This window comes from Ctenocephalides felis, unplaced genomic scaffold, assembly GCF_003426905.1.
Source record: "Ctenocephalides felis isolate EL2017-DRISC unplaced genomic scaffold, ASM342690v1 CF-g0.4_SCAFFOLD_01492, whole genome shotgun sequence".
Lineage (NCBI taxonomy): Eukaryota > Metazoa > Arthropoda > Insecta > Siphonaptera > Pulicidae > Ctenocephalides > Ctenocephalides felis.
Window position 1 is genome coordinate 18398293 of NW_020537646.1, and position 27643 is coordinate 18425935.

Sequence of the window (27643 nt, forward strand, 5' to 3'; positions counted from 1 at the left end):
TGATATCGTAATCGAGTATAAAATAATTTATTTAACTAAATACTGATATATACAAAAATCTTACAAACTATGAGGACATGCGGCTTAAGTAGGTACTATATCTAAATTAATTTTATATCACGCTTCATTATTTGTCTCCTGAGATTTTTTAGGTGATTTCATAACTGAAAGAGGTAATAGAAATTTATTATATTATATATAATATTAGGTTGTCTTGTTTATTTTGTCTCACATATTTATTAATGTTATAAAAATAAAGACAATGATAATGTATTTACTTACATTTGTCTATGAGAATTTTTTGCAAACCGTGCATCGGTGATTCGAACATTACGCACAATATGAGAGCTCCCAAAAATGTGAGGCATAAATGCGAGAGGCAGTCAGACAACTGAAAATTAATAATAAATTTAAAAGTCGTTTTATTCGTATTTTTCTTCAGATCACTTTTTACGTATACTTTGTTTTAATTATTTATTCTATTCGGTTTGCAAAATAGGTTTGCATGGTTTTTTTATAAAATTTTATTTTAATTTTATAAAAATTAACTTACCAGTGTGTATACACTCATATAGCGTCCAGTTCTCACAGTGGCAAGTGCATATAATTCTATCAATCCATTCATCAAATAGGCACAATAAGTTAATCGACTAAGAGGAACAAGAGCTCGCCATGATAGCAATTTGTTCAAGAAACCTACAAAATAGATATAAATATGTAAAGCATTTAAGAAAAAAAGTTGCTAGAAAAATAGGATACTGAAATGTGGAATGTGCAAATGGACATTAATTTTTTATCTCTTTCACAATAATGTGGAATTAGTTATTCTGCATTTTTTGCATCAAAATTTTAAATTATTGCATCAAACTACATTTATTGCATCAAAATAATCTCTACTAAGTAAGTACTAACATATGAATAAACTTCAAATAAGATGAAAATTAATAGTTCTTTATTCTGTAAATTTATAATTTACATCAATCTCCTCCTCCAATTTAGATCAAACGTTTAAATCTCCTCCAATTAATCAGGAAAATATAAATATGATGATATCTTTGACTAGGGTATTTGAAAATTTATATGTAATATGTACAAATATTTCCATGTCCCGTACCCAACGGGCCGGGTACCCTGTATCGCACGCTAACCTCAACCTATGCGTCATTCCAGGTTGAGATCTTGCCTTGCGTACCGGTTGAGGATGGGACATTTGAGAAAAACTTGATATTTGTTTGTTGGGATAATAAAATGATGATGCATGTAGTTAATAAAGGATGGTTAAAGGTAAATGAAACTCATTTCACAAAAACTATATATTCTATCTGTGAATTTAAAATTAACATCCCGCTTAGTTTTAAAACTTGAACCAGATGGTGGAATATATTAATCCGATTTCGGATTTGGTGTTTGTAAATACTAAACCACCCGAATATATTAGTTTTGCAAGGTTTTGTGTTGCAAGACTCAAAAAAAAACATATTACTTATCTGGTTCAATAAAATTAAATTAATATGATACAATACATCATTCGAATGGAGAGAAGAAAGGGTTACTCCAATGTTGATATAATAGAGTGCTATAATTTATAGCACTCTATTATATCAAATATAATAAAAAAAATTCATCAACGGGATAAAACATGGCTTCTAATCATTAGAAGAATGGCGGACGTGGCCATCTGAAAAGTACTCAGATCGAATCCTTATATAGTGTTCAAAAATGTTAATATTCTTGAAAAATATACTTTTGATTCCTAAAAATAATGTACATATTATAAAATGTTAATAGCAATATATGAAAATTAAATGGTTAGAAATTTTTGAATTATTAGAAGAAATTGATAGCAACTGGTATGTGGTATAGAATCGTCAAATAATCAGAAGCCTGACGAAGGTAAATAACAAAATACTGTACTTTGTTAATATACCTATTATTTAGTATTACAAAATATAGATAATCAGCATCAGGAAGAAAATGTAACTAGTGTGAGTGAACAGGAAGATTATGTGGACTATCAATATCATAATTATAATTTACAAGAAACTGCTGATATATCTCATGGTTATGAAGATGAAGCAGGAGATGAAAATCAATACAATCGACAGGAAAGTCAAGACAGTCGAGAAATAAATCCTATTTCTGATAGAAAAATGAGCCATAAAATTTTAAGATATAATATTATTAAACATATTCAGCGTAGTAAAGAATGATATGTTCATATTTATTTATGAAACTTGAATTATCAGTTTCAAGACGATTGAGAAGGAAGAATCCTAAAGGCAATATTCAATGCATTTAGCATTACTATAGCATTGGAGAACTGAGCTTAATTGGTGAACCACTTATTGGAGTGATAAACTAAAATTTAGCATAATAATTTCATACGTGTGGGTATATTTTATTACAAGAGTGAGTCTATATGTATGAGTGAATGAATTGGACGAATATTCCATAAGATGTTTATTCTGAAACTGTTAAAAATAAAAATTATAAGATGTTCATCTAACTGTACAAAAAACAATGATTTACAATTGTACTCAAGTTTATGTGTATGAAATAGATTTCTGATTTATATCATTACCTCCATGGCCAGTCGCACAAGCAATAATCAGCCACCCAGTGCCAACGCACCAGGCGAACCTATGCAACCCTGCATACAACGCCGAGGTCATAGGATCAGCCACACTGTCCGGCTGGTAAAACGCGGTCACCGAGAACATGGACCCTGCTCCAGCCAGGAGCCCCACCGCCCATCCGCAGCACACCACCCATTTGGGGAATGTCCTTTGTCTTATTGCAGATGTCGTCCCATTGTTGGTGGTGTCGGAACTATTACATACGTTATATTGATGCACATCGGGCCTGAGTTGACACACAGAACGAGCAGAAGCAACATACAGGTGTTAGAGTGTTAACACAAAGAATAAAGACATGTGGGTGTGAAGGAAGAAGTTTTTGTTAAGCGTTATTGTTATTTACGTTGAAAGAGAAAGTGAGTCAGGTATGTGTAACAGAAGTGTTCTGTAGATTTATTTATAAGTTATTTACATAAAAAATGCATTTACCTAGTTGTGTCTATGATAACGTATATATGCTTTATTTAAATTGCTGGAATGTTATATCATTTTGGATAATATTCAAGTGAATAACAAATTAAAATAATATGCTGATGGTAAAATGCGGATGAAACCTATTTTATTTTTAATCGGTTATTTAAATTATTTTTAAAGCGATTTATTTATGAGAATCGGTGGCAATAAATAAAAGTCAAAACAATTACTGAATGTCCTAAGTGTGGCAAATTGTAATTAAAATAAAAAAAACGATTTATTAACTTCCCGTAGAGCAAGTTATAGTAATCGCAAAAAAATCAAAAATGAAAATTTTTATATATCTTTACGTTTCAGAACCTTCTGAACATTTTGGCATACCTTACAAAAAATGGATGTATGTGCGTGTGTGTATGTGTGTGTGTGTGTGCGTGTATGTATGTGTGTGCAGATACAAATTTTCGTCGACGATTTTGCGAGCACGGATAAAACAATTTGAATAATTCAAAAAACATTCGTTTCGTATTGATAAGGAAACGTGCTGATTAGTTTTTGGCGAAGGCAGGTCTAGCCGTTCCGAAGATACGGGGCAAAAAGTGCCAAAAACGGTAACTCAGTTTTTAAGAGAATGGAGCGTCCGATTTGAATAATTCAAAAAACATTTTACTTGTATTGACACGATAAAGAATTAATCAAATTTTTATGGAGGCAGGTCTAGTGGTTTCGGAGATCTAATGCAAAAAGTAAAAAAATTCCATTTAGCGGTCAAAAATTAGGTTGTCACAAAGAATGCGAGTAGATACATCATTATTTAGTAATTATGATCTATTTCAGGAACCAATTATGCCGTAAAAGAGACTGATGTTATGGCAAGGTTATGTTATGTAGCATTTTTCAATAAAGTGGTACTAAAAACTGTCAACATCTTATGTGGTTGCTGTGCAGTCAGGTGTTTTAAATTAAAAACCCAACCTAGAAAAGGCACAAATGTCAAGAAAACGTAAAAAAGCAATGTTATCATAGCTGGATCTTTGAGATATGGCTTGATCACATATGAGTAAAGTTGTATTTTATATGTAAGACGCCTGATTGCCATGTATTTCCTGATAATGACATTTTGACAGTATTTAGTTGCATTTTGTATGAAAACTGGAACGTAAAATAACCTTGCCATAATATTGGTCTATTTTACAGCAGAATCGGCCCGTAAATCACCGTTTCTGAAATTAATTTGAACCATTTAACTGTGTCGCCCACATTAAGCACATTGCCCTCTTTTTTATCGTCAGAATCGAGGTAAAATTTTGTTATGTAAAATGCCACTTACAATTATTTTTTTCATATTGACCTAGCCTAAAATTTATCTAAATATCTTGAGAGATATGTTGAGAATACGTTTAGTTTTTACGTTTTTTTCTTCTATTCTGTTTAGTTGATAGGTTTTTCTTTTTTATTCAAAAATTGCAATCTAAATAGCCAAAGGTAAATGGTTTGTATGAATGACCACAACACAAAATTATACAACTTCTTCATGACGAGTATATTCGTCAATTACAGTTAACTGGTTAAATAACACATTTTAATCAATCTTCAAATTAATGCTTAATTTATTTTTTACAACGACAAGTTCAAATTATTATTCATGCCTATTTATCGTCTATTTTTGCAAAAATATACTGTTTAGAAATATGTAATACTATGAGCATTTGAGATAGAAGTTTTAAATAGTACTAAAAATTCGATGATATAAAAAACTTATTTAACAAGGCATTGCTTTTATACTATTGAGAACTGTATTGCTGTATAAAATGCAATTTCAAGCAAGCAAAAAGAAGCATTGTTTACATAAGTAACATTACGCAACACTGAATATAGTCAGTAAAGTTAGCACCAGTTATGAATTATAAGAAAACTTCACAAAATGAACAAATTAGTAAGATATGAATTAGATTACACAACAAATTGCATTGATATCATTAAAGCATAGTAACCCTTTTCACTCGCTAATTTTTGAATTAGTATGTATTTTGCCGCCGCAGCGGCGGCATCCGAGTGGAAAGGGTTACCTTTGAAGCTTATTTTTCATATGTATATTTTACCTGTTTTGTTGCATCCTATGCAATATGTATCCACATATCAGTCCTAAGCAATATGAACTTGCTCTCATGTGCGTTTTTATATAAGTTGTTTTGAAATATTCATGTGTGGACAAATCTGGTGATTTTCTAAAATAAAAGCGTATTATTTAAGAAGATTTTCATTAGTATAAACAAAATTTCAATTACATAATTTTTATGTTTTTGGATTTATTAACTAAAAATGTAATTCAATTCATAACCGATTAATTGCATTTCATGAAACAAAGTCAGCATTTTAACGCCTGCTGAATTATATTAATTGTATAGTTGCTGAATTATATTATTTGAATATTATGATATATTCTTACGTTGATGTTATTAATAAAGTTGGTGTTAAATCATTGATATAGGTGACTGCTATTGGTATGGCAACTGATAACATAGTAACGGCTCCTAGGAAAACTTCTCCTAGTCGTCTCCACCTCCAAAGTGGATAAACCACAAAAGGAGCCAAGAAAAATAGTTGGGTATCAGCAGATAAGTACCATGATTGGAACATACACTAAAAGTAAGTGATTTTTTAATTTGTTAATACATATATATATATATATATATATATATATATAATATATAATTTAAAACAATATTAGCTGTTATGTAGTGTGCCCATATTCACAAAAATTTGTTCGTTTATTCAACTTACTTGTCTCGAATATGAACTCATTTCTTTAAATCATATTCGATAAATGTATAAACTTATGCAAATTTTGAATCAATCAAAAATCGTTTTTAAAATAAGTTGAACCAAAAATTGTTATCACTAATTTATGAATGAAATTTTGATGTCTGTTTAAGAGCAGACTTGTAGGATCATAATTTTTACTTACCAATTTATCTGTATTCACATAGTTGTTTATATAAAGAATATTTGACCACCAAGATGATCTGCAACGATCTCTTTCTTGATACATAATTTGTTCCCATAATGGGCCATCATTTAAATCTACTAACCACGTGCTATATAACATAATCACTACTAAATAAGCTGGTGTTAATCTGAAATAAAAAAGTAACTATATCATACCATTCATCAATAAAATATCAATAAGTAATCTTAAAATTGGAAGCTTACCTAGTATATCTGAATACGTATAGTGCCCAGAAACTGATTCGCCCTTTTTGTTTTTCTAATTCCAACAATAAAATACGACACATTAAAAATCCACTAAGTAATAAAAATGTATCAACCAGCAAAGGACTATTGAGTAGAAAAGCATTTTGGATCTTTGATTTTTCCTAAAAATATAATGAAATCTTTGCTAAACTAATATTATTTATGCAATTGGTTTTTGAAGTTATTGTATTGAAATCTTTACCCTTTGGAAAAAATCTGCATTTAATACTGGTCCTGTTACCAAAAACTGTAAAGCGTGCCCGCTAACAATAAAGAACATTGCCAAAGCTTTTATACCGTTTAAGGACTCCAGTCCTAAGTCTGAGGAACTTTTTGAACCAAGTTTTCTAATATTTTCTAAAATAAAACATTAACATGGATAATGGAAATATTATTTGAAAGCTGGCTTACAAAGTTCCAATACAAGATTGGTGCTTACCCACAAATGAAAAAGACATCAGTATTTGTTCAGCGAGTGTTTTCTTAGATTTAGATGTATTTTTTCTGCATATTTTTACCAAATGGTAGGCAGTAGAAACACAGATTATTAGAATGAATAATGCAATAGCAGATCTGTAACAAAAAAAATGTGTATTCAGGGGCAATTGGGATATAAGTAGCCTTTAAAAATAATTTCTTCAAGTGAGATTTTTCAACTTACATGAAAAATATATCTAAGCCATCAACATCCAATTTATACGGTTGTTGGCACATATGATCACCGACTTGGAAAGATATATTTACTCCTGGTATAACGAAGCCAGTGCTTCCCAAAACACCTTGCATGAATTGTGCGGTGTCGACAGGCGTACATGATGATGGAATGCATATGGCCCAGTGTAATGTTACATCACCATTCTGTAAGAGAAATTATAAATAAATATTTAAAAATAAAATATATATTATTAAGAAATAAAAATTGGCTAATTGTAATATTAATTAAACGGGAATGAATAAAATTGGTAAAATATCGGATGGAGGCGCCGGGCATCGATCCCGGTACCTCTCGCATGCTAAGCGAGCGCTCTACCATCTGAGCTACGCCCCCTGATAAAAGTTTAGGATACCTGGGCCGAAAGATCTTTGAATCTTTGTACTACTACTGTTATTAAATAATTTAAATTTAATTTATGTTATAATAGCAATTAAATATATTAAATAATTTAAATTCAGTATTTGAAAGATAGATATTTAATTTAATTTTATAATTGTTTATTTCGAATAATTAATATATGTTTTAAATTAATTAACATCCAATGCATCAAAATAAATTTGTTTTTGTTATCTCATAGTTCATAAATATTAATTTTATGTCTAAGCATTGGCTGTTAATTATTTCAAATATCTTCAAATTTAAGGGAATCATTTGCTTATGGCTCTCCCACCATGGACCTGCCTTCGGGCAGAGTACCATTTATTATTTATTATTATTATCTTCAAATTTCATATGCAAATCTATAGGGAGTCCAATGATCAATCGGACTTTACATCAATAAAAATAAGATTTTTATAATATATATTTTTATTTTTAAAATGAGTTTATTATAAATTTATAAATTTATAAATACTAGCATTTCGGCTATTCTCTGGGCTTCATTCATATAAAGTAGTCATAGTGAAAAATAACTATAACTAAATAAAATTAAATAGATAAACAATGAAATTTAAAGAACGACATTTAAATATGAATAAAAAATAATTGTAAAATTTGATATTAAAGTGTATGAACCAATTTTAGAAGGGCATAACTTCGAGAAGAACCCCATTTAAAACTTAAACCATATTTATTTTCTCAGACGTTTTGGCATACAATTTTGTCATATATCAATATATATGAAATATCTAAATAATCTCGAAATATTTCAAAAACTTTGCCGAAACACTACTATAACTTACAGTGTTTATTAATTCATATTTTTTAAATAATAAATTTCAACTATTTTTTCAAATGAATACAGACTAAAAGATGCACCGGAGGCAAATTCGAAATTTGTATTCAATTTGTATTGAAATTTGTATTTAATTTATTTTTATAATTATCAAACAAAATCATATTAGAGAATAATATTTATTAATATTGTCGTTGATTCGAAAAATATTATTAAAAATAATATACACATTAATTAAGGCATTTAAATCATACTTTTGAGAACTGTATTAGAGTATAAAATGCAATTATCAAGCAAGTAGATAGAAGCATTGAGAAATGCATCAGAATCAAATTCAAAATTTGTATTCCATTTATATAAAAATTTGTAATCAATTTATTTTATACTAGATGACCCGACCGCCGTTGTCCTGTGCTTATGTTTACAATTCAAAAGTTCAAATATTTTTAAATAACCTACACTGATATCTACCAATTAGCTATTAATTATACTATAGTCTATACCGAAATGTACATATGACCACCCTTGTGGATCTTGAATGTACAAATGCTTTAAATAAAATGATTAGTATTTGCTTATTTGAAAAATATTATAAAACATTTGTTTCTTATAATTAGTTCTTTTATCGATATCCGAGGTTATTTTGAAGAAAAAAATGATATTACACCAATGAGAGGGATGTCATCTCCCCGGGAAATGGCAAAGGAGTCTAAAATTATTTTCACTTTAGATCTTGAGAGTAAGACAAACCTAATTTCAAAAGTTTTATATGAATTGGAGCACAGTAAAAAAATTCAGACCCGAAACGCTCCATTGACTTGAGTAAATATTCCGTATCCGATGGCAAAAATATGAAAATACTAACGTTTTTATGTCAAAAAAGGCCTGTTTTAGGGTTTTCTCGACAATTGTTCGTTTTTTTTCTCGCCGTAAGAACCATCCTTGGATTTCAACGAACATTTTAAAAAAAGAATTGGCCAAATTCGTCCAGCCGTTGTTAAGTTATGCGCTTACCAACACTTTTTTCAATTGATTTTTATATTATAGATAATTAATAAAAAATATAATATTAGAGAAAATGCTTTTGTTAATATGATCGTTGATTCGGTACATAATTAAAACATTATAAAACATATCAAATAATTATAAAATTAAAATATGTATATTCAAGCTTTTCGTTAAATATATTAAACAAAATTTAAGAATTAAAATTATTTAAATTTTTAATATTTTCAGTTAATTATCACCCTTGCAATTTAAGAGCTGTATTAAGCATAGAATAATATTCGATGTTGATTTATCCAGAAGAGTGATACTTTTTAATAATTATGTATGTTTATACAAGTTGTATCGCTAAGTTGAAAAATATTTGATGCAAAATAGCTCAAAATCCATCAAAACACGGAAATAAGATAGTCTAATATATATTGCAAAATATAAAACTTATACAACTACTTATACTTGTTTTTGTTATAAACTATCTTTACGTACATTTTATCATTCAGATAGAGTTCTGTTCCCCCTCGTGGTTTTGCCAAATTAGTATACATATTCATCTGAAACTGTTTTTATTTTTCGACATCGCAGACGAGTTTAGCCATTTTAGCTAATTATGAATTCACAAATCGTTTTGATTATACTAAGATATGTAGAGTCCGTAAACAATTTATTCTGTTTAGAATGGACCTTGGATCCATACATCGTGGGATTAACAAATGGATCATATTGCAAAATTTCCTGGATCTCTCTAAATAAAAGAATTTCCGTAATCTCGTAACAAAAGTCATCTGCCGCCAAAAATTACGTGACTCTTAGGTAATAATTAATTTTATTTGGGACAATTGTATAATACTGCATTTGCATCTGTGATTTTTCCATTATGAGTGACTTGTGCTCGTTCTAATTGATTAAATCGCGTAATAAATATGTATATTTTGCTCTATTATGCACATCGGATTATGCCAATTAATATCGTCAATTAATAGTTGAATACACTGTAATTTCCATATTATTAGCATAAATTCTCACATAAAAATACTATACGTAGTAATAGAATTATAGTGCGTCATAAAATCTAATAATAAATCAATCATTGCACTAATAATTTACTTTTTTAATATATATTAATCATGAAATCAAAATGCATTACGCATTTTTCGAAATATGTAGGTAGGATCGATTAAAATGGAAATCAAAAAAATTGGGAAAAATTTTACATCTACAGTTTCAGGCTTTCAACAGTTTTCTGCTATTAAATGAAATTAAATTCTAAATGGTATTTTGTCACTGTTTTGAGATAAAATCAATGAGAATTTGTAATATTAGGTTGTCAAATATATCTCCCTTCCGCTTTTTTGCTCTTGGTTTATAAATACAAAAAGGCGGAAGGGAGATATTTGACAACTTATTTTTATAATTAAGAAAATTGATTAATCTTAATATTTCTTATATCGGACTAAAAAAAACTACAGATACAAGAAGTGAGAAAAATTACAAAATTTTAAAATAATATTTGAAACTTTTTTTTTTCATTTTTTGATTTATGTATTTGAATTTAAAACTTACTATTAAACTTAAAATAATCGGTTTATTTTTTTGTTTTGGCTAATAATATTGAAACTGATTCGTAGATATTATTTACTTTTTCATATTATAAAATAAATCAATATTATAAAGTATTAAGTAGTTTTGTAGTTTTTTCGCCATAAACAGAATTAAAGTCATGGGACCATGAAATTAATGTTTGAAATTTTAATAATTTGTCTAAATTATCGACATGCCATATTATCATAATAAGCGGAAATAAATATTATTATAAGATGAATTTATTGAGAACTCATTATTTTTTTTATATAATGATTGTTGGTTAGGAAAAGCATGAACATCATAATAAGTTACCGAATATTCCAAATAGACAGCATATTAATATAAAAAATATATACAAAATTACGTTTACAGTATACTTGCAACAATTGTAAATTAACTAAAGTAATTTCAAAGTTAACTAATTATATTAAGTTAATTAATTACATTCTTAACAATCGTGTATGTACACACTTAACGGAATATAAATTATAAATTATAGTTTATAATAATTTATACAAATTTTGTCTGTAAATAATATTTCATTGTTGAAATTTATTTATAGGCAAATGGAATGTTTATAGTTCAAGCTCAAGTTTTTTAAAATGTTTATCGAATTTGCTGTCGAATATATTGTTAATCAGATCTATTTGATAAAAAATAATTAATTTCATATATAATCTAATAAAAACTATTTAAAGATAAAATTTCTGTTATGTATCAGCATATCACAAATTAATTTGTACTACGACATATACATACCAGCATACCACATTCTATATATATATATATATATATATATATATATATATATATATATCAATACTCATTTATTTTTAATTTCACCATATTCAGATATTATGAAATTTATTATGTGTGATATCTAAAAAAACACTAAAAAGTTTATGTAGAGAAATTAAAGTACAAAAAATAATTATGCTTAATAATTAATATCACTTGAATCACTCCGAAGATAGAAATAATGAATTGCAGTTTGAAAATTATGCCAAATAATCTAAACAAAATAATTATCTATCATTTATGCCAATTAAATCAATTTGTTCAAATTGCAAGTAACCATGACTATATTTTAGTTAATTCAGTGTATACAAAAAAATAATAAAGCTCTTTTTTATTTACAAATTTAATAGTGGAATCTTGTTACTCTATAAGTCATTGAGAAGTAGTTGAACTCAAAATTGTGTTTGCAAATGGAGTTTGTTTAGGAAACTTTCCAATGAGAGTCCTTAAAAACTATAGCTATTATAATTATTTGTACTACTTTAATGTCTTTACTTTAACGATTTTAGTAATACCTGGACAAGGTTTAATGTGTTACATTCTTTTGTCGTTTGGTAGGAATATTTTAGACACTCGGTCAGTGAATGTTTTTAATGTTATTCATAAAATTCTGTTTCGCAATTTAGTATTATTTGTAACTTTTGTTATGTATAAAATTTATTTTAGTTTCCATTATAAAATTATAATCTGACTTTACAAAAAATACATATGTAAATTATCAGAATTGAAAGTATAACGAATAATGAGCCTTTTCAATTATAATAAATATTTATTATATTAGATTTTTTAACTTCCCGCAGTAATCGCAAATAAATCGAAAATGAAAATTTTTAGATATCTTTACGTTGAAACGTAAAGTACGTACCTTCTGAACATTTTGGCATACCTTAGAAAAAATGTATGTATGTGTGTGTATGTGCGTGTATGCGTGTGTGTGCGGATACAATTTTTCGTCGACGATTTCGGGAGCGCGGATGAAGCGATTTGAATAATTCAAAAAACATTCGATTCGTATTAATAAGCAGACGTGCTGATTAGTTTTTCACGAAGGCAGGTCTAGCCGTTCCGAAGATATGGGACAAAAAGTGACAAAAACGGTAACTCAGTTTTTGAGAAACGGATTTATATAATTCAAAAAAACATTTTACTTGTATTAACAAGATGAAGAACTGATCAAATTTCCATAAAGGCAGGTCTAACGGTTTCGGAGATCTACTAAAAAAGTGAAAAAAAAATGCCATTTGGCGGTCAAAAATGATCATTAGACATATGCACATCAAATTATCAGATATTTTATAAAGATTTTAACAATAAGTATAAATTTCGTTTACATTCCTATGGGTTCCGTACCAATGTTTATCCGTTAGACGGCATATATTTTGTCTCTATGCAGTTAAAGCAGTACTATTGTTTTGAAAAAAAGTTCAGAATTTCCAAAATATTTCAAAATAAATTTTTCTTCAAAAGTCTTTTTTTCAAAAAAAAGTAAATTTTTGTTAAAAATTTATAGTTTCTCCAAAATCTAATTTTTTCGGAACGATGCCATGCGCCCCACTAGTTTAAAATTAATTTAAGGGAACAATTCTCGGATAAATTATAAATGTCTAAATCGGATACTATTAATCGACTGATTTTATAGTTAATTTAACTTTATATTATATCTCTGATATAGCATATCTGGCAATGAGAGCAGCCATTTTCGCTTAAATCTTTCGTTCTTGTGAACTTTTGGAGAAGGTGAAAAGTACGAATTTGCAATTCCGTTCTTTATAATTATGTCTATAATATAAAATTTTACCCTAAATTAAACTTTTTATACCTGGAACAATCCCGATCTCTTAGCCATCTCCTTCGATGCCGTTAGGGTGACATCGGCAATGCAATACTGGGGCGCGATTCCTGCAGGAGCGTGCCCCGGTCTCAAAGGGGGCGACATACATTCATCGTAATTTCCTAACTGGTAATGCGATCCGTGCAGGAGCCCCCCTGGAACCTTCGCCGATGAATCGTACACTTTAAAAAATAAGAAGATAAATCATCAAATTATTGCGAGGTTGAAATAGAAAGTAGATCGAAGGGCAATGATTGGGAATAGATACATGTGGTTTTGTTTATCTATCGGAATTGGTGATATTCAGATTTTTGTTAACTTTTAGATATTTGTTTAAATTCTTCATATCGGATAAATTTAGGATATGCGTTTAATAAGTATTACACTATCAACCACTTGCTATCATTCTGATTTTTGTTTTTTTTTAATATAGCTGTTTTTTGAAAATCTTTATCAATCTATTAACTATAAATTAATCTATATAATTTATGTAATAACTAAACTCTTAATTAGTTATTCATATTTATCTATTTATCGAATAAATTGTGTAAAAAATTTAAGCGAAAATTACATAGAGAATTAAATCTAATATCATTTAGATTCTTGTTATAGCTGTTTGTTGAAAATCTTTATCAGTTCATTAATGATGAATAAATTTATATAATTTGTCTAAAAAGTGAATTCTTGATTAGTTGTCCGTATTTATTTTATTTATCGAATAAATTGTCTAAAGAATAGAAGTGAACAAAATGGATAATATTACATGTAGAAAAAAAATTATTCCAAAATAGTTTTATACTAATTTTGGCTCGGTGTGTGGTATATATATTTATATAATCAATAAGAGATATATAATAATTAAAAAATGTATATAATTGTCAGTAATATATATAGCCTAATTTTAACGGTGAGTAATGAATTATAAGAAATTAACCGTCAATATATTACAAGTAAATAGTTATTATAGTGCATTGAAACCTGTTGTTTAATTTAATTTATTTATATTATTAATATTGTGATATGTTTATCTAGACTGATCAATCGAAGGATGATGAATACGATATGGACTACCAATAAATAATAAATTACAATAATTATAAAGTACATAAAATCAGGCTTATGTAGCAATTAGCCTTCATATAAGTTGTAAATCTATTCCAATATACTAAAGCTAGAAGCTGTTGTTTCAGTTTTTTTTTAAATTAATATAACTTGTGTCCACTGACTATATTTCTATTACTAATGGTGAATAGTTGCTACGTTTTTTTCTATAATACGAATCAAGCTAAATTCATATTGCAAATATAATTCCTTAACGCAATCAATAACTTTGATGTTAAATCATTATAAAATACATATATGAGTAGCTTAACTTTCATTTAAAAAATAATAGAATACAAAATAATAATCGGTCAAATATAGCTGTACTGAAAGTAGAAACATAGTTACATTTCACGTATCTATTTTATTTATATTTGATTTAATAATGTTTAAATTTTTATAAACTCATCGGCTAGTTGTTAACATACAATCGAATAATCTGAAATAAATTTATATAATACTTCTAATATATTATTTGTAAAACAATGTAAAACTCTATAAAAAGGATAACATTCAATGTCTACTAAAAGAGTATAGACTAATGGTTTAATAAAATCATTAAAAATGTAAATATTTATAGGTATTTTAGTACGTTGTCAGAGCTGAACTGTTGCATGATAATTGTTAAGTGTTTCAATTTAAATTTTCAAAGAAAAATACTTAATACTTAAATAATTCAACAGAAAAAACTATCGACAGTTACAATATTTTTTTATGAAGTGTATATTTTACTCATTTACTGAAGTTTAAACTAAAGCAAACTTTCTTAAAAATGCTAGTAATTGTGTTTTTATACTGCATATTCATTGGGTTTAATGCTTAAGCTTTCTTTTTAATTTTTAAAAATTTTGATTAAATTAGTTCATTTATCAAGTTTTTCTAAGAGTGTTATGAGCTCAAGCATTAGTTATTTTAGTATATTTGTATGAGGGTAAAAATATAGGACGATATTGTGATGCATTTTGAGCTCTATATTTTTGATGCACATTATATTACCAGCAATTTTAGTATTTATTAATTAACTATTATTGATTCAAATGTGTAGATATCTAATTATAAGTGATATCTTTAAATTATATTCCTTATAATATCCAAAACTATCACAACTTAATTCCGATGATGACGATTGCAAACAAGTTTCTCAATATATATACGATAAATAAATTTTCCACGGATATTCCGAATAATCTGACCATGAATGATGACGTCGTAGTACTTATTTGTCGAGATTATATTATACTTCCCTGCATCTGTATCAAAGGCACGTGTTAAAATGCATTTGAATATTTATGATCATACTTCTTATATCAATTAATTGCATGCATCAATTAAGATTAATGTAATTTGTACAACATTTGCAAGGCAAGTTTAGCTGTTTTTAACACTGGCATTATAAAGATTATTTGATTGAAAACTACTAATATTTTGTAAAATACTTTTGATGTATTGAGAATACAGTGAGATTACTTTTATGCGCCAAATATTTATTAAATAGACTAAATAAAATATTTACAAATGTTTTGTGAAATAAATGTCTTACTTTTATTTCACCATAAAATGCTACTTAAATAATATCAATTTTCAAATAATACTCGACTGGAAGTATTTATTCAAAATTATTATAACTTTGTATCACATTCTTTTCTTGTCTAAAATTAAAGAAGAATTCAAAACATTTTGAAATTTTCAATGTATTTCGAAATAAAAATATTATTAGTTTAATTAATATATTTTAATTCACGAAACATTTTTTTTCTCGTCAAGACTAAATAAGTTGTTTATAATTGTTATGTGGAATCATTGTTTTTTGGAATAAAATAGTACTCAATTAAATGGAATTCTCATTTTCTCATTAATAATCGTTTAGAAGTATTTATTAAAATTTATTGTATAAATATTTTTATATCGCATTATATCCTAAACTTATGTTTTCATTAATAATTAAAATTTTACAAGGTGGGACAATGAAAATGATAAGCTCACAAATTTATTATTTTTATACAAATTTATGATTAAAAAAAATTAAATGTTTGAATTTTCTAATTAGAATGGTTATATTGAAGTTGATACTATATTCTTAAATTTCCAAATACAACAAAATATAATAAGTCGTAATTATTTACTTTCCGTAGAGTAATTTATTGTAATTGTCCAAAAATCGAGAATGAGATTTTTTGCATATCTTTACGCTTCAGAAGTTTCTGAACATTTTACATACCTTAGAAAAGGTTTGATGTATGTGTGTGTGCGTATGTATGTATGTGTGGATACAATTTTTCGTCGACGTTTTCGGGAGCACTGCTCAACCGATTTGAATTATTCAGAAAGCATTCGATTCTTATTGATAGGATACACTAATTTTTGGAAAAATAATGTTATATTTTTCTTTCAATATATTTCATACTTGATTACTATACAATTAAAAAAAAAAGTTTTATTTCCTAGCCAAAGTTCGATCCTGAACAAGGTTATTTGTTATGTTACAAGTTATTTGTTAATTAATAGAAATTTAAAAATGCTGAAAATTTTTAATAAATGTAAATTTATGCCTTAGCAGCAAATTTTCTGTTAGTTTGTTTATTATATCTCTAACAATTACATTGTATTAGACCTTGCCAAGTTTTATTAAATAAAATCAATTAATATGAATCATTGTTACTTCATAAACAAAAATCTATCAGCGTTCTATCATCATCATTAACATGTAAATTATTTTAAAACCAAGGTATTTGCAAATCTATCTCAGAACACAACGAATTTGCATCGAATTATATTTTTATTTATATCAAAATAGGTCATGGAAATAGTTTTATATTATTTAATATCTTGCAACAATTTTATCAATATTAGAATTATGTCAAGTTAATTGTCAAGGATAATCGCATTTTAATTTACAAACGTTATAATTAGCATTTTATGAGATACTAGATAGTGTTACGTTTATTTATTTGTTATATGTCGAACAGGTTAATAACGTTCTTTGTTAGCTTTTGCTTATATTTTGAACAATTTTACAGTTGAAATTGTAAAAAAAATCTGGTAATATCTAGGATAATAACATTTTAAATTAACGTTTTATCAGAAATTACTATCGTATTAGGTTTGTTAGTATATTTGTTATAAATAATTAATCTGGATAATAACATTCTTTGTTTATATTTAAGTTTATATTGCAAACAATTTTACTGCTGAAATGACAAAATTTTCACAGAATGCATTCGTATGAGTTTTAAATGTTGACCTATATTTAGGATATAAAATAACTAAATGTATTTTGAATTACATATTAATATAATAAATTTTCTATAAGAGATTTCGATGGAGAGATAGAATTTCATTTACTTCATAAAATAAATATATAAATTGAACAAAATATTTTTATGATATTTGGATTTCATTGGTTTTAAAAATATGAATAAAAATAAATTAAATTATTAAATTAAATTTAAAAATATGGATATTTAAATAAAATACTATAGCAATAATTAAATGTCAAAAACTACTTTAAAGAAAATTATACTTTGAAATATTTCTATACAAAAATAATATAAAATTCATAGATATTAATACAATGTTGTATGAATTGAATAAAAAAAATTCGTGTAATAGTTTCTAATTACTCATCTGAATTAACTAAAAAAAAGATCATATACTGACTAAAATTATGAGTGAGTGCAGAATAAAAGATATGAATAAAATAGCAAATTATTTTAGAAAATATAATAAAGAATAGTTGACACAGATTTTATCCCACAGATAAAAATGGCAGTAAAGTAAAAACTATATTTAAAAAAATAATAAAATACAAAGGCAAATAATTATATATTGGAGACTATTTTAAATAAACGTTAAAATACTTTGGAATTTTCATACATAGAAATAATGAAAATTACACTAGAATTAATATAACATACAGGGTCTAAGTTAAATTAAATATTATATATAATATGTTTCAGTAAACAACAAAATACAAAGGCAATAAACTTATAATGAAAACTGTATGTAAATGAGAAGTGTAAAAATATTAAAACCATATTACTTTCATTGAGCTTTTTTCCCAAAACCAAATTATTTTTGATTTTTTTTCATAATTTGTGTGTGTGTAAAAATTAAATAAATTCAAATTCTTACTTTTCAAAGCCCATACTTGTCCAGTCCTCGCCCCATTGATAGCCGATACAATTTGCTTCTTACAAATATAATTCTCAATTTTCGAAGCACCAATTTCCAAATGATACAATTCACTCACCAATTTGCTTTTAGCAAAATCACTAGCACTAATATTATTTTTGGCTAACAAGTCAATAATACGATCACTAATTACTTTATTTGCACCATCACCATTATTTTGTTTCAAAATATTTTGAAAATTGGCGCTGAGATCAGCGACAGTGATTTCCGGGTCATTTTCGGTTTCCGTGAAATTGATAGTCCTTTCGGTGGTAGGAAAATGATCGAAACTACGTCTTTTGATTTCGGGGGTGTTAATTGTTGAAGTGTCTTGGCAGTTCACAAGGGTTGTTAAATAAATAAGTAATATTATAATATTTAAATATATCAATTTATAAGGTGTCATGATTGTTCTTGTTTGCGCTGCGCGCGCTCTTTGAATACTGATGTCTTTCAATAACAAACAGAAGATATAAAATAATGTATCGGATTGGATTCGCGCGTGTTTCAAACTCGCCGGGTGGTTCAAACGACTTTTTGCGTTGAAAAATACTAATTATACATAATATAGGTACTAACGTAATTGTCTCAGACAATTATTTAAGATGACACGATAATACGCTATTAAGTAAGTTTCCATATTTTGTCTATTTTATTACAACAACAAGAGTTAATTGTATTATATATTGTATTGTTCTGGAAACAATTTTACTTATCCCCAGACTGATTTTATTTACATGTTTTATATACTAACCTAACTTATTCAATATTATTACTATTTAGCTATGTCAATGTTATTGCTATATAATAACTTCAAATAATTGAATCAAATCTAAATCTGCATGAATAACACCACCGTAATATAAGACTAAAAAGAAAGCATTTAATAGATCTTTAAAACACTTTAATCAATAATAAGTTGTTCTACCAAATTATCTATAATAGGTGTGTGTATGTATGTATATATGTAGTCTGTGTAAATGTATAATTTAGTACATTAATTAAAGGTGAACCACTGGGTTTTCCTTATAAAATTTTATGTTATTTGTCAAACTAACTACTCAATGTCTTTCTATTTAGACAGATTGTAATTTATAAGAAAATAAAAAAAATCTGAATGAATGAATCGATTACTACAACAAGAATTTGCATTTTCAGCAAATTTTTAGCTTTCTTTTCTTATTATGCAAACTTAATAATTATTTAATATTATGAACATTTAATATCTCTCTCAAGTGTTTATATTGATCGAAGACTTTTATCTGTGCTTATCTACAAGAAAATACAAAAACTAATAATTTCTTCAGTCGATACAAACAATGTTTTTTGAATCACTCTAATCGGATGCGCCTTTTTCTATAAATTTATATTCTTTGCACTTTTTGTAATTTACAAAAATGTAATTAATTGTTCACGAAATCAATACGAATTCAATGTTTTTTAATCATTCTGATCGGATGTTCCCTTCTCTTAAAATGTGTCTTTTTTGCACTTTTGCTCCGTATCTCTGAAAACGCTCGATCTGCTTTCGCAAAAATTAATTAGCACGTCTTCTTATCAATACAAATAGAATAGTTTTCGAATCATTCAAATTGGTTGATCAGTGCTGTAGAGATTGTGGATGAAAAATTGTAACCAAACATACGCATACATATATCAATATTTTCTTAGGTATGCCAAAATGTTCAGAAAGTCTTGAAACTTGTTGTAAGTGTCATATTGCCTTGTGGCAATTGCATAAACTTCCCGATATGTGTAAATAATCGTTTCAATCAACAATATTTTTTATATGATCGACCTGCCTGTGTACCTGTCTGCCTCTCAACTTATTTTCTAGCTCATCTATCTATCAATTTAACAGTCTAACAGTCTATCTGTCTACATATCCCTGTTTCTACTTTTTCACCTGACTACCTGTCAACCTCTTTAACTGTCTAGCTGTCTACCTGTCTATCTGTGTGAAAGTTTTAAGTGGCAACCTGCTTACCTGTCTACTTTTCTTCTTTTTTACCTGTTTACCTGTCTACCTGTATGTCTGTATACCTGTCAACCTGTCTACCTGCCTGCCAATGACTCTATTTGTATATGAATTAATAATAATAATTTGTAAAGATGATATTTGATCAACAAATGTCAATTTTTGCACAAAAAATCTTGCGTCTCTAAAATTGCTAGGCATGCCTTGGCAAAAATGTAATAGATTCTTTGTTCCATCATCACAAGTGAATGATTTTTTGGACAATTCTAATCGGATGCTCCGTTTCCTCAACTATCATTTTTTGCTCTTTCTACCCCGTATCTTTGAATCGCCTGAACCTGTCTTTGCAAAAAGCTAACCAGCAGGTCTCGCCGTCAACACGAATCAAATGTCTTTTGGATCAATATAACCGGATACCTCGTTTTCGCAAAAACTGAATTTTCATTTTCTGCTTTTTCGATCCTTGTCTCCTAAACGGCTTGAACTGCCTTTGCCAAAAGCTAATTAGCACGTCTCCTGAAACGCACAAAACACACACACATATCCATTTTTCTAAGGTACGCCAAAATATTTAGAAAACGCTCAGGAGTATTCCAGTTTATTTTGTAAACTTACAAATACTTATTTATCTTACAAATACACTTATATATCGAGATGTAAAAAATATTAGGAAAATGTTTCAACTTGTTTAACAATTATTTTTAATCATAATTATGATTTAATTATGATAAAATCGCCATAAATATTGATTCAAGTCATTAGTTATTATCTTTATTGACAATATATTAATAAAATGTGTGTAAATAGTTTGTTTGCAGAAGACACTCCTAAGTTCTCGCCTTAACCTGAACAAAAGCCATTCATAGTTCGCGCATATTAAATATTTGCCATCCTTCTATTTATTTATTTATGTCCAATAATATGTATATTTTATTTTAATTTAGAAACAAGTATGTAATATAATTTTTGTATGCAAACCAGCTTCATTTATAACGAGTTACGCGTTTGAAATGTAGCCAAATTGGGCTTTCTATATTGCATTTGTTTACGTCATGCAACCTTCGTTTCAATGCTTGGGATTGATTTATTTTCTTATATGGGATTTTATTTGAACAAAATTGTAAGGTAAAAATCTAATGCTATGAATGAACTAGTTCACTTAGGATTTTGGACTCAAAAATAAACGATCAATTGATCACCTTTTGTATTTGGAATATTGCTGTCGAAGTTTTTATTTTCGGTAAGAGTATTGCCAATTTAAAATTATTTCAACTTTCCATAGGGTTATAGCAATCGCAAAAACATGGAAAATGAAAATGTTTAAATATCTTTACATTTCAGACATTTCTTAATATTTTGGCAAACCTTAGAAAAAATGAATGTATTTGTGTGCGGACACAAACTTTTGTCGACGATTTCGGGAACACGGATCAACCGATTTGGATAATTCAAAAACTCGTGGTGCATGGGATCGCTTTAAGGTAAATTGCTGGAAATTTTTGTACCAAAAATTAAAATTTCTGAAAAACCTTTAATTTTTTTTGAAAACGTGAATTTTGAAATTTTTGAAATATTTTGAATTTTTTTAAAATTTGAATTTTTTTTAATTTTAAAATTAATTTTTATACTTTAATTTTATCTTAAAATTTTAAGCTTTTTTCAAAGCAATCGTGCTACTTAGCTGTTTTAAAGAAATAATTGCAAAGCGCGTTAACGGATAAACGTTGGTACGGAACCCATAGAAATATAAACAAAACTCACACTTATTATTGAAATCTTCAAAAAGGTTAGACCTGCCTTCGTCAAAAACTAATCAGCACGTTTCCTTAGCAAAACGAATCGAATGTTTTTTTAATTATTAAAATCAGTTGATTCCTGTTCTCGAAATCGTCAGCGAAAATTTTTATCCGCACACACACCCACACGCACACACACATACACACACACTAAGGTATGTCAAAATGTTCAGAAACCTCTGAAACGTGAAGATATATAAAAAATTTCATATATGATTTTTTTGCGATTACTATAACTTACCCTAAGGCAAGTTAAAATTTTGATTCGTATTTATTGGGAGACGTGCTGATTAGCTTTTACAAAGGCAAATCCGACCGTTTCGAAAATATTATAAAATAGCTTCTCTTTATTATAAAATATTTTATATGCATTTATCATGTATTCATTGAAGTCTTTCATGATGCGTTCAACTCTGCTCTTAACTATATTGTTAGAATGCTTAAATTTATTTAGACTTAATTTATTATAAATTTATATTAATTTAATAGCCATCATTATAAGATAATAAGATATTTGTACGCGCAATGCAATATAAAAATTATTGATAATATCTGCTACTTCTTATTTGCAAGTTTATTACATAAATAATTTATTCATTTATTATGATAATTTCCAATAAATAAAACGGTTCTAATTAATATCAATAATAGAGAATAAAAATGATTGATATGCGTTGCTTCGACTACTATATTGTTATAGTAAACATATGTAATGATTGATATTACTTATAAAAGATATAAATATTCAATTGTATAAAATACGATTTTAATTGATGTCACGAGATTCTATATTATTTAAATCAAATTATGTTTATATGAATTATGTAGCACAATACGATGGTGGTTTCAAGATAATTTTTTTCATTAGGATTTCTGTTGTTCATAAACTATTCCATTGCTCTGGGTTTTAAATAAATGCGTGCTATAACGTGTTTTTCATTATATTTAGCATATAATTTGTTGCTTTTATATGCATTTGTTTATTATCTGTTTCCTGATTCTTGATCTAATTGTCCAGTGGGAAAATTTACGTAAGCAATTTTTCTTGTCTTATCAAATGAAAATATATAAATTATATTATATATTATATATAATATATTGAATGAATAGTAAAATAAAATATTATTAATAACTGTATATAGAATATATTATTTTTGAGGAGGGGAACGTATTTCATTTATTAAATTATTTAAAATTTACTTTTCTCTATTGATTACTTTGTTTGAAGTGTTCTATCATATAAAAAACAGTCAAAAGCCTAACAAAAATTATCAATGAAAAATATTCACTCTCCAATATTTAGACTATCTAGTACCTACATCTATTCTAGATCTTATCTATTCTAGATAAATGACTATTTATTCAAAGCCATATGTTTAATATTGATTTTAATGAATACACTTAGCAAATCAATTTTTTCTTAAGAATTAAACTTGGTATGTAGATGTTTAAGCAATCATAATTTATATATTTATCGATGCTGTGAAAAACGAGTTTTTTTACAAAATTCATTGAATCATTTATAATGTTTTTATCTAGTTCATCTAAAAGTATTGAAGTAACTAAAAAGTTTTAGAAGAGAACTTTTTGCAAGAACAGAACTTGAAACTTATCAAAACCTTTGGGTTGACTCTTGAATGAGCAGTATATTTAGAATAAATTCATTATATGTACTTTCTAAATAATTAATTTATGGAAAAAAAAATTTAATCAACCATAAGTCTTAAGATAATTTCTAAATTTGAAGAAAACAAAAAAAGAACTTACTTAGGTATAGTTACCATAAAAATTTTCAAGGCAAATATAAAGAAGATCAAAATCACTTGCGATTAAGTCTCAAAACTCTTCATATGAATATGATTCTCCAATATATTTAACTTCAGATCTTTACACGATTACTCTATATTGAAAGTAATTTTTCATTAATATTACTTCATTTCGGCAAAAGAACTTACTTACTACTAGAACCTAAGACTAATCTGGAGAAGATCAGAATCACTTCAGAATAAGTTCCCAAACTCCTCAAGTGTATGATTGTCTTCTGGATAAATTTATTATCAGATCTTTACTGTATTAATCTATAGTAAAAGTAATCTCTAATCAATATAAGGTCTCAAGATCATTTCTAAATTGGGGCAGAACAGCAAAAAACTTGTTTTAAATATAGTTACTGCGCTTGACACAAATACTACCAAACTATTTTAATGCGTTCAAGAACGAAGTGCAGATTAGTTATAATTTTTAAAATTCTTGTAGATTAATGAAAGTATGTAATTGTTAACTATGATAACATGACCACTATCTTAACCCATGGCCATACCGATGTGTGTTCTACCTACTGAACTATATCTATTTTTTTAAATATTCTGCAGCATGTTTTTTAATAGAAATATATTTATAATACAGCGACTTCTGGTCTAAATAAAAAAAATACTACTCAAATAAATTTTTCCATATCTACAAAAGTTTGGGATAGGGCTATCAACTGTATCTTGAAAGTTTTGTCGATCTATTGCCAATATATTGAATGTTTCATAAAACAAAATACGACCATTTATTATTTAAATCAAATTACTACAACGACAGCCACGAAATTTCTAAAAATCCTGCAAATTGAAAATTTTTAGTTTCTTCAATATTTTAGATAAAATAGTTATTATGGTTCTTAATAAATTACCTTCAACTATTACAAAATTAGAAAACACAATATTTTACAAATTACTTAGAAAGATTGTAAAAAACTTGTTTTTTTACAGTATCTATAAATATATAAGTAATGATTTCTCAAACGTCTTGATATCAATTTCAATTTCTTAGTACAATTTAATTTGTTAAATAATTAATCAATTAAAATTCAAGTTATTTTATAAATTAGTTTATACTATTGAATCAACAAATGTTTAAATGCGTAAACTATAAGTACATTATTACTTTTTTAAAATACAGTTCTATATGATCATAATTATATTAGTAAAGCACTTATTTTCAGAGAAAAGTTTGAATAGTATTAGGACATAAATGTCTTTCTCCTTTTATTTGTTATTTAACTAGTGGGGCGCATGGCATCGTGCCTCAAGGCAAATTGCTGGAACTTCCCGTACCAAATTTATTATTTTTTTAAAAACGATTAACATATTTGAAAAAATTTTATTTCGAAAAAATTAGATTTTTGAGAAACTATAAATTTGACAAATATTACTTTTTTTTAAAATAATTTTTTTTTTGAAACAAAAATGTTTTCTTTATTTTGACATATTTTGGAAATTCTGAACTTTTTTTCACAGCAATCGTGCTGCATTAACTGCATAGAGACGAAATGTCAAAGCCGCGTCGCCGTCTAACGGATAAACATTGGTACGGAACCCATAGGAGTGTAAACAAAATTTATACTTATTGTTAAAATCTCAATATCTCCTTTTTCCTCAATATCTCCAAAACCGTTGCACCCGCCTTTCCAAAAATACAATCAGTTTGTCATTTAGTCAATACGAATAAAATGTTTTTGAATCATTCAAATCGGACGCTCCGTTCTCTTAAAAACTGTGTTACCGTTTTCGGCACTTTTTGCCCCGTATCTTCAGAACGGCTAAACCCGCCTTTGCCAAAAATTAATCAACACGTCTCCTTATCAATACAAATCGAATGTTTATTGAATTATTCAAATCGGTTGATCGGTGTTCCCGAAATCGTCGACGAAAATTTGTATCCGCACACACACACGCCCACACACACATACACACACACATACATCCATTTTTTCTTAGGTATGGCAAAATGTTCATAAACCTCTGAAACGTAAAGATATATAAAAATTTTCATTTTCGATTTTTTTGCGATTACTAGAACTTGCCCTACGGGAAGTATATTAAAAGTAATTGAGTCAAACTATGTACATAAGCCTTTATAGCAATATTATTACTAATTCTTTAAATAAATAAATCTCTCTACCCTATCATCAAAATCCCAAACGAGCAAATATCAGGTAGTTTTTTTGTTAAAAAGATTAGTGTAAAAAGAAAAAGATTTGTTAAGGATTTCCATCACTAGAAATATATGTTTATTTTTTTATTCTATCTGAGAGCCCCCATCAGGTTTATATTTTGCTAGCCATTAGAATTCTCTCGTTATTATAAAAAAATAAACGGTCCGCAAAACAATGAAAAGAAACTTATAGAAAACGATATAAGAAAACAGGTTAGTAATATTATCAAAGCTTTAAATGTTAATAGAATATTACTATTTGAGATATCAGATGATCAAAGCCAGGAATGAATTAAAAATAAATATTTAAAATGCGTTGTTTCTGTTGTCTATTTTTAAAAAGAGTATAATCGATTCAATCCTCAATCTCTGTATACAAAAAAAGAAAATATATAATGAATATATGCAAATTAGTTTAAGGTATCTGCGATTTGGATTTTCCGTGTTCATGTTAGAATATTAAATTAAAACACCTAATCAAATATTTATACGGGATTTTCGAATATCTTTCAACTGATATCATCCAGTTCAAAATACGGTTGATGCTAAATTTTATATGTTTTGTCGCGTGTTCGATATTTCTTATATAATTAATCAGAAATTAAAATCAAATATAAATAAATAGGTTAAATTTTCTTTAATTAAACCTGTAAAGTTGCTGCATTTAAAACGTGATTTAAAACTTTCCAAAAAATCAGATGAACTACTTATTTTGAAATCTTCTATATTAAATTTAGAGAAAAAAAATTTATATCAAATATTAACACGTTCGCGGACAGTAAAAGTTTTAGCAAAGGTCTAAAAATTGAGTCATTTTATTTTTAAATTGATCGTGATATCCGAAATTTGATTAAACAACGTGTAAATGCTTTAACATTCACTTCAATTTAAAAACATACGATTTTGGGCACTGCGATGTGAGATGGCAATGGGAAATTCCTCACACTATTCTTCCCTGAATCGAGTACTACCTAAGGTAGTACTAACTGTTACTGAAGGCGTATATATGCACTTTTGCTGCAATTTCTTTTTTTATAAGTCTATTGAATTTCAAATCGTTCAATTATATCGATGACATGATTGAAAAGGACTTTATATACGTAAACACCTGAAGAATTTGCAATTACAAGTATTTGCTTTAATTTAATAATTTAATAATTTCAACTGACGCAAGAACTTTATTTTGCATCATTATATAATAAATAAACAAC

At 27.2% G+C, this 27643-nt stretch overlaps 1 protein-coding gene and 1 non-coding gene across 2 annotated transcripts; both read right to left on the reverse strand.

Moving 5' to 3' along the window:
* Positions 1-79: 79 nt before the first annotated feature.
* LOC113370958 (nose resistant to fluoxetine protein 6-like) lies at positions 80-18945 on the reverse strand. The gene is made up of 13 exons (XM_026611624.1): positions 18639-18945; positions 13395-13588; positions 6964-7160; positions 6742-6875; positions 6505-6659; positions 6261-6424; positions 6016-6184; positions 5497-5690; positions 5150-5275; positions 2582-2829; positions 554-696; positions 283-391; positions 80-164 (listed from the first exon to the last, which is right to left on the reverse strand). Coding segments are annotated over exons 1-13 (1881 nt in total). The 5' UTR covers positions 18640-18945; the 3' UTR covers positions 80-117.
* Positions 7278-7350, reverse strand: Trnaa-agc. Its single transcript has one exon. It is a non-coding gene; the product is annotated as a tRNA-Ala (tRNA).
* Positions 18946-27643: the final 8698 nt, after the last annotated feature.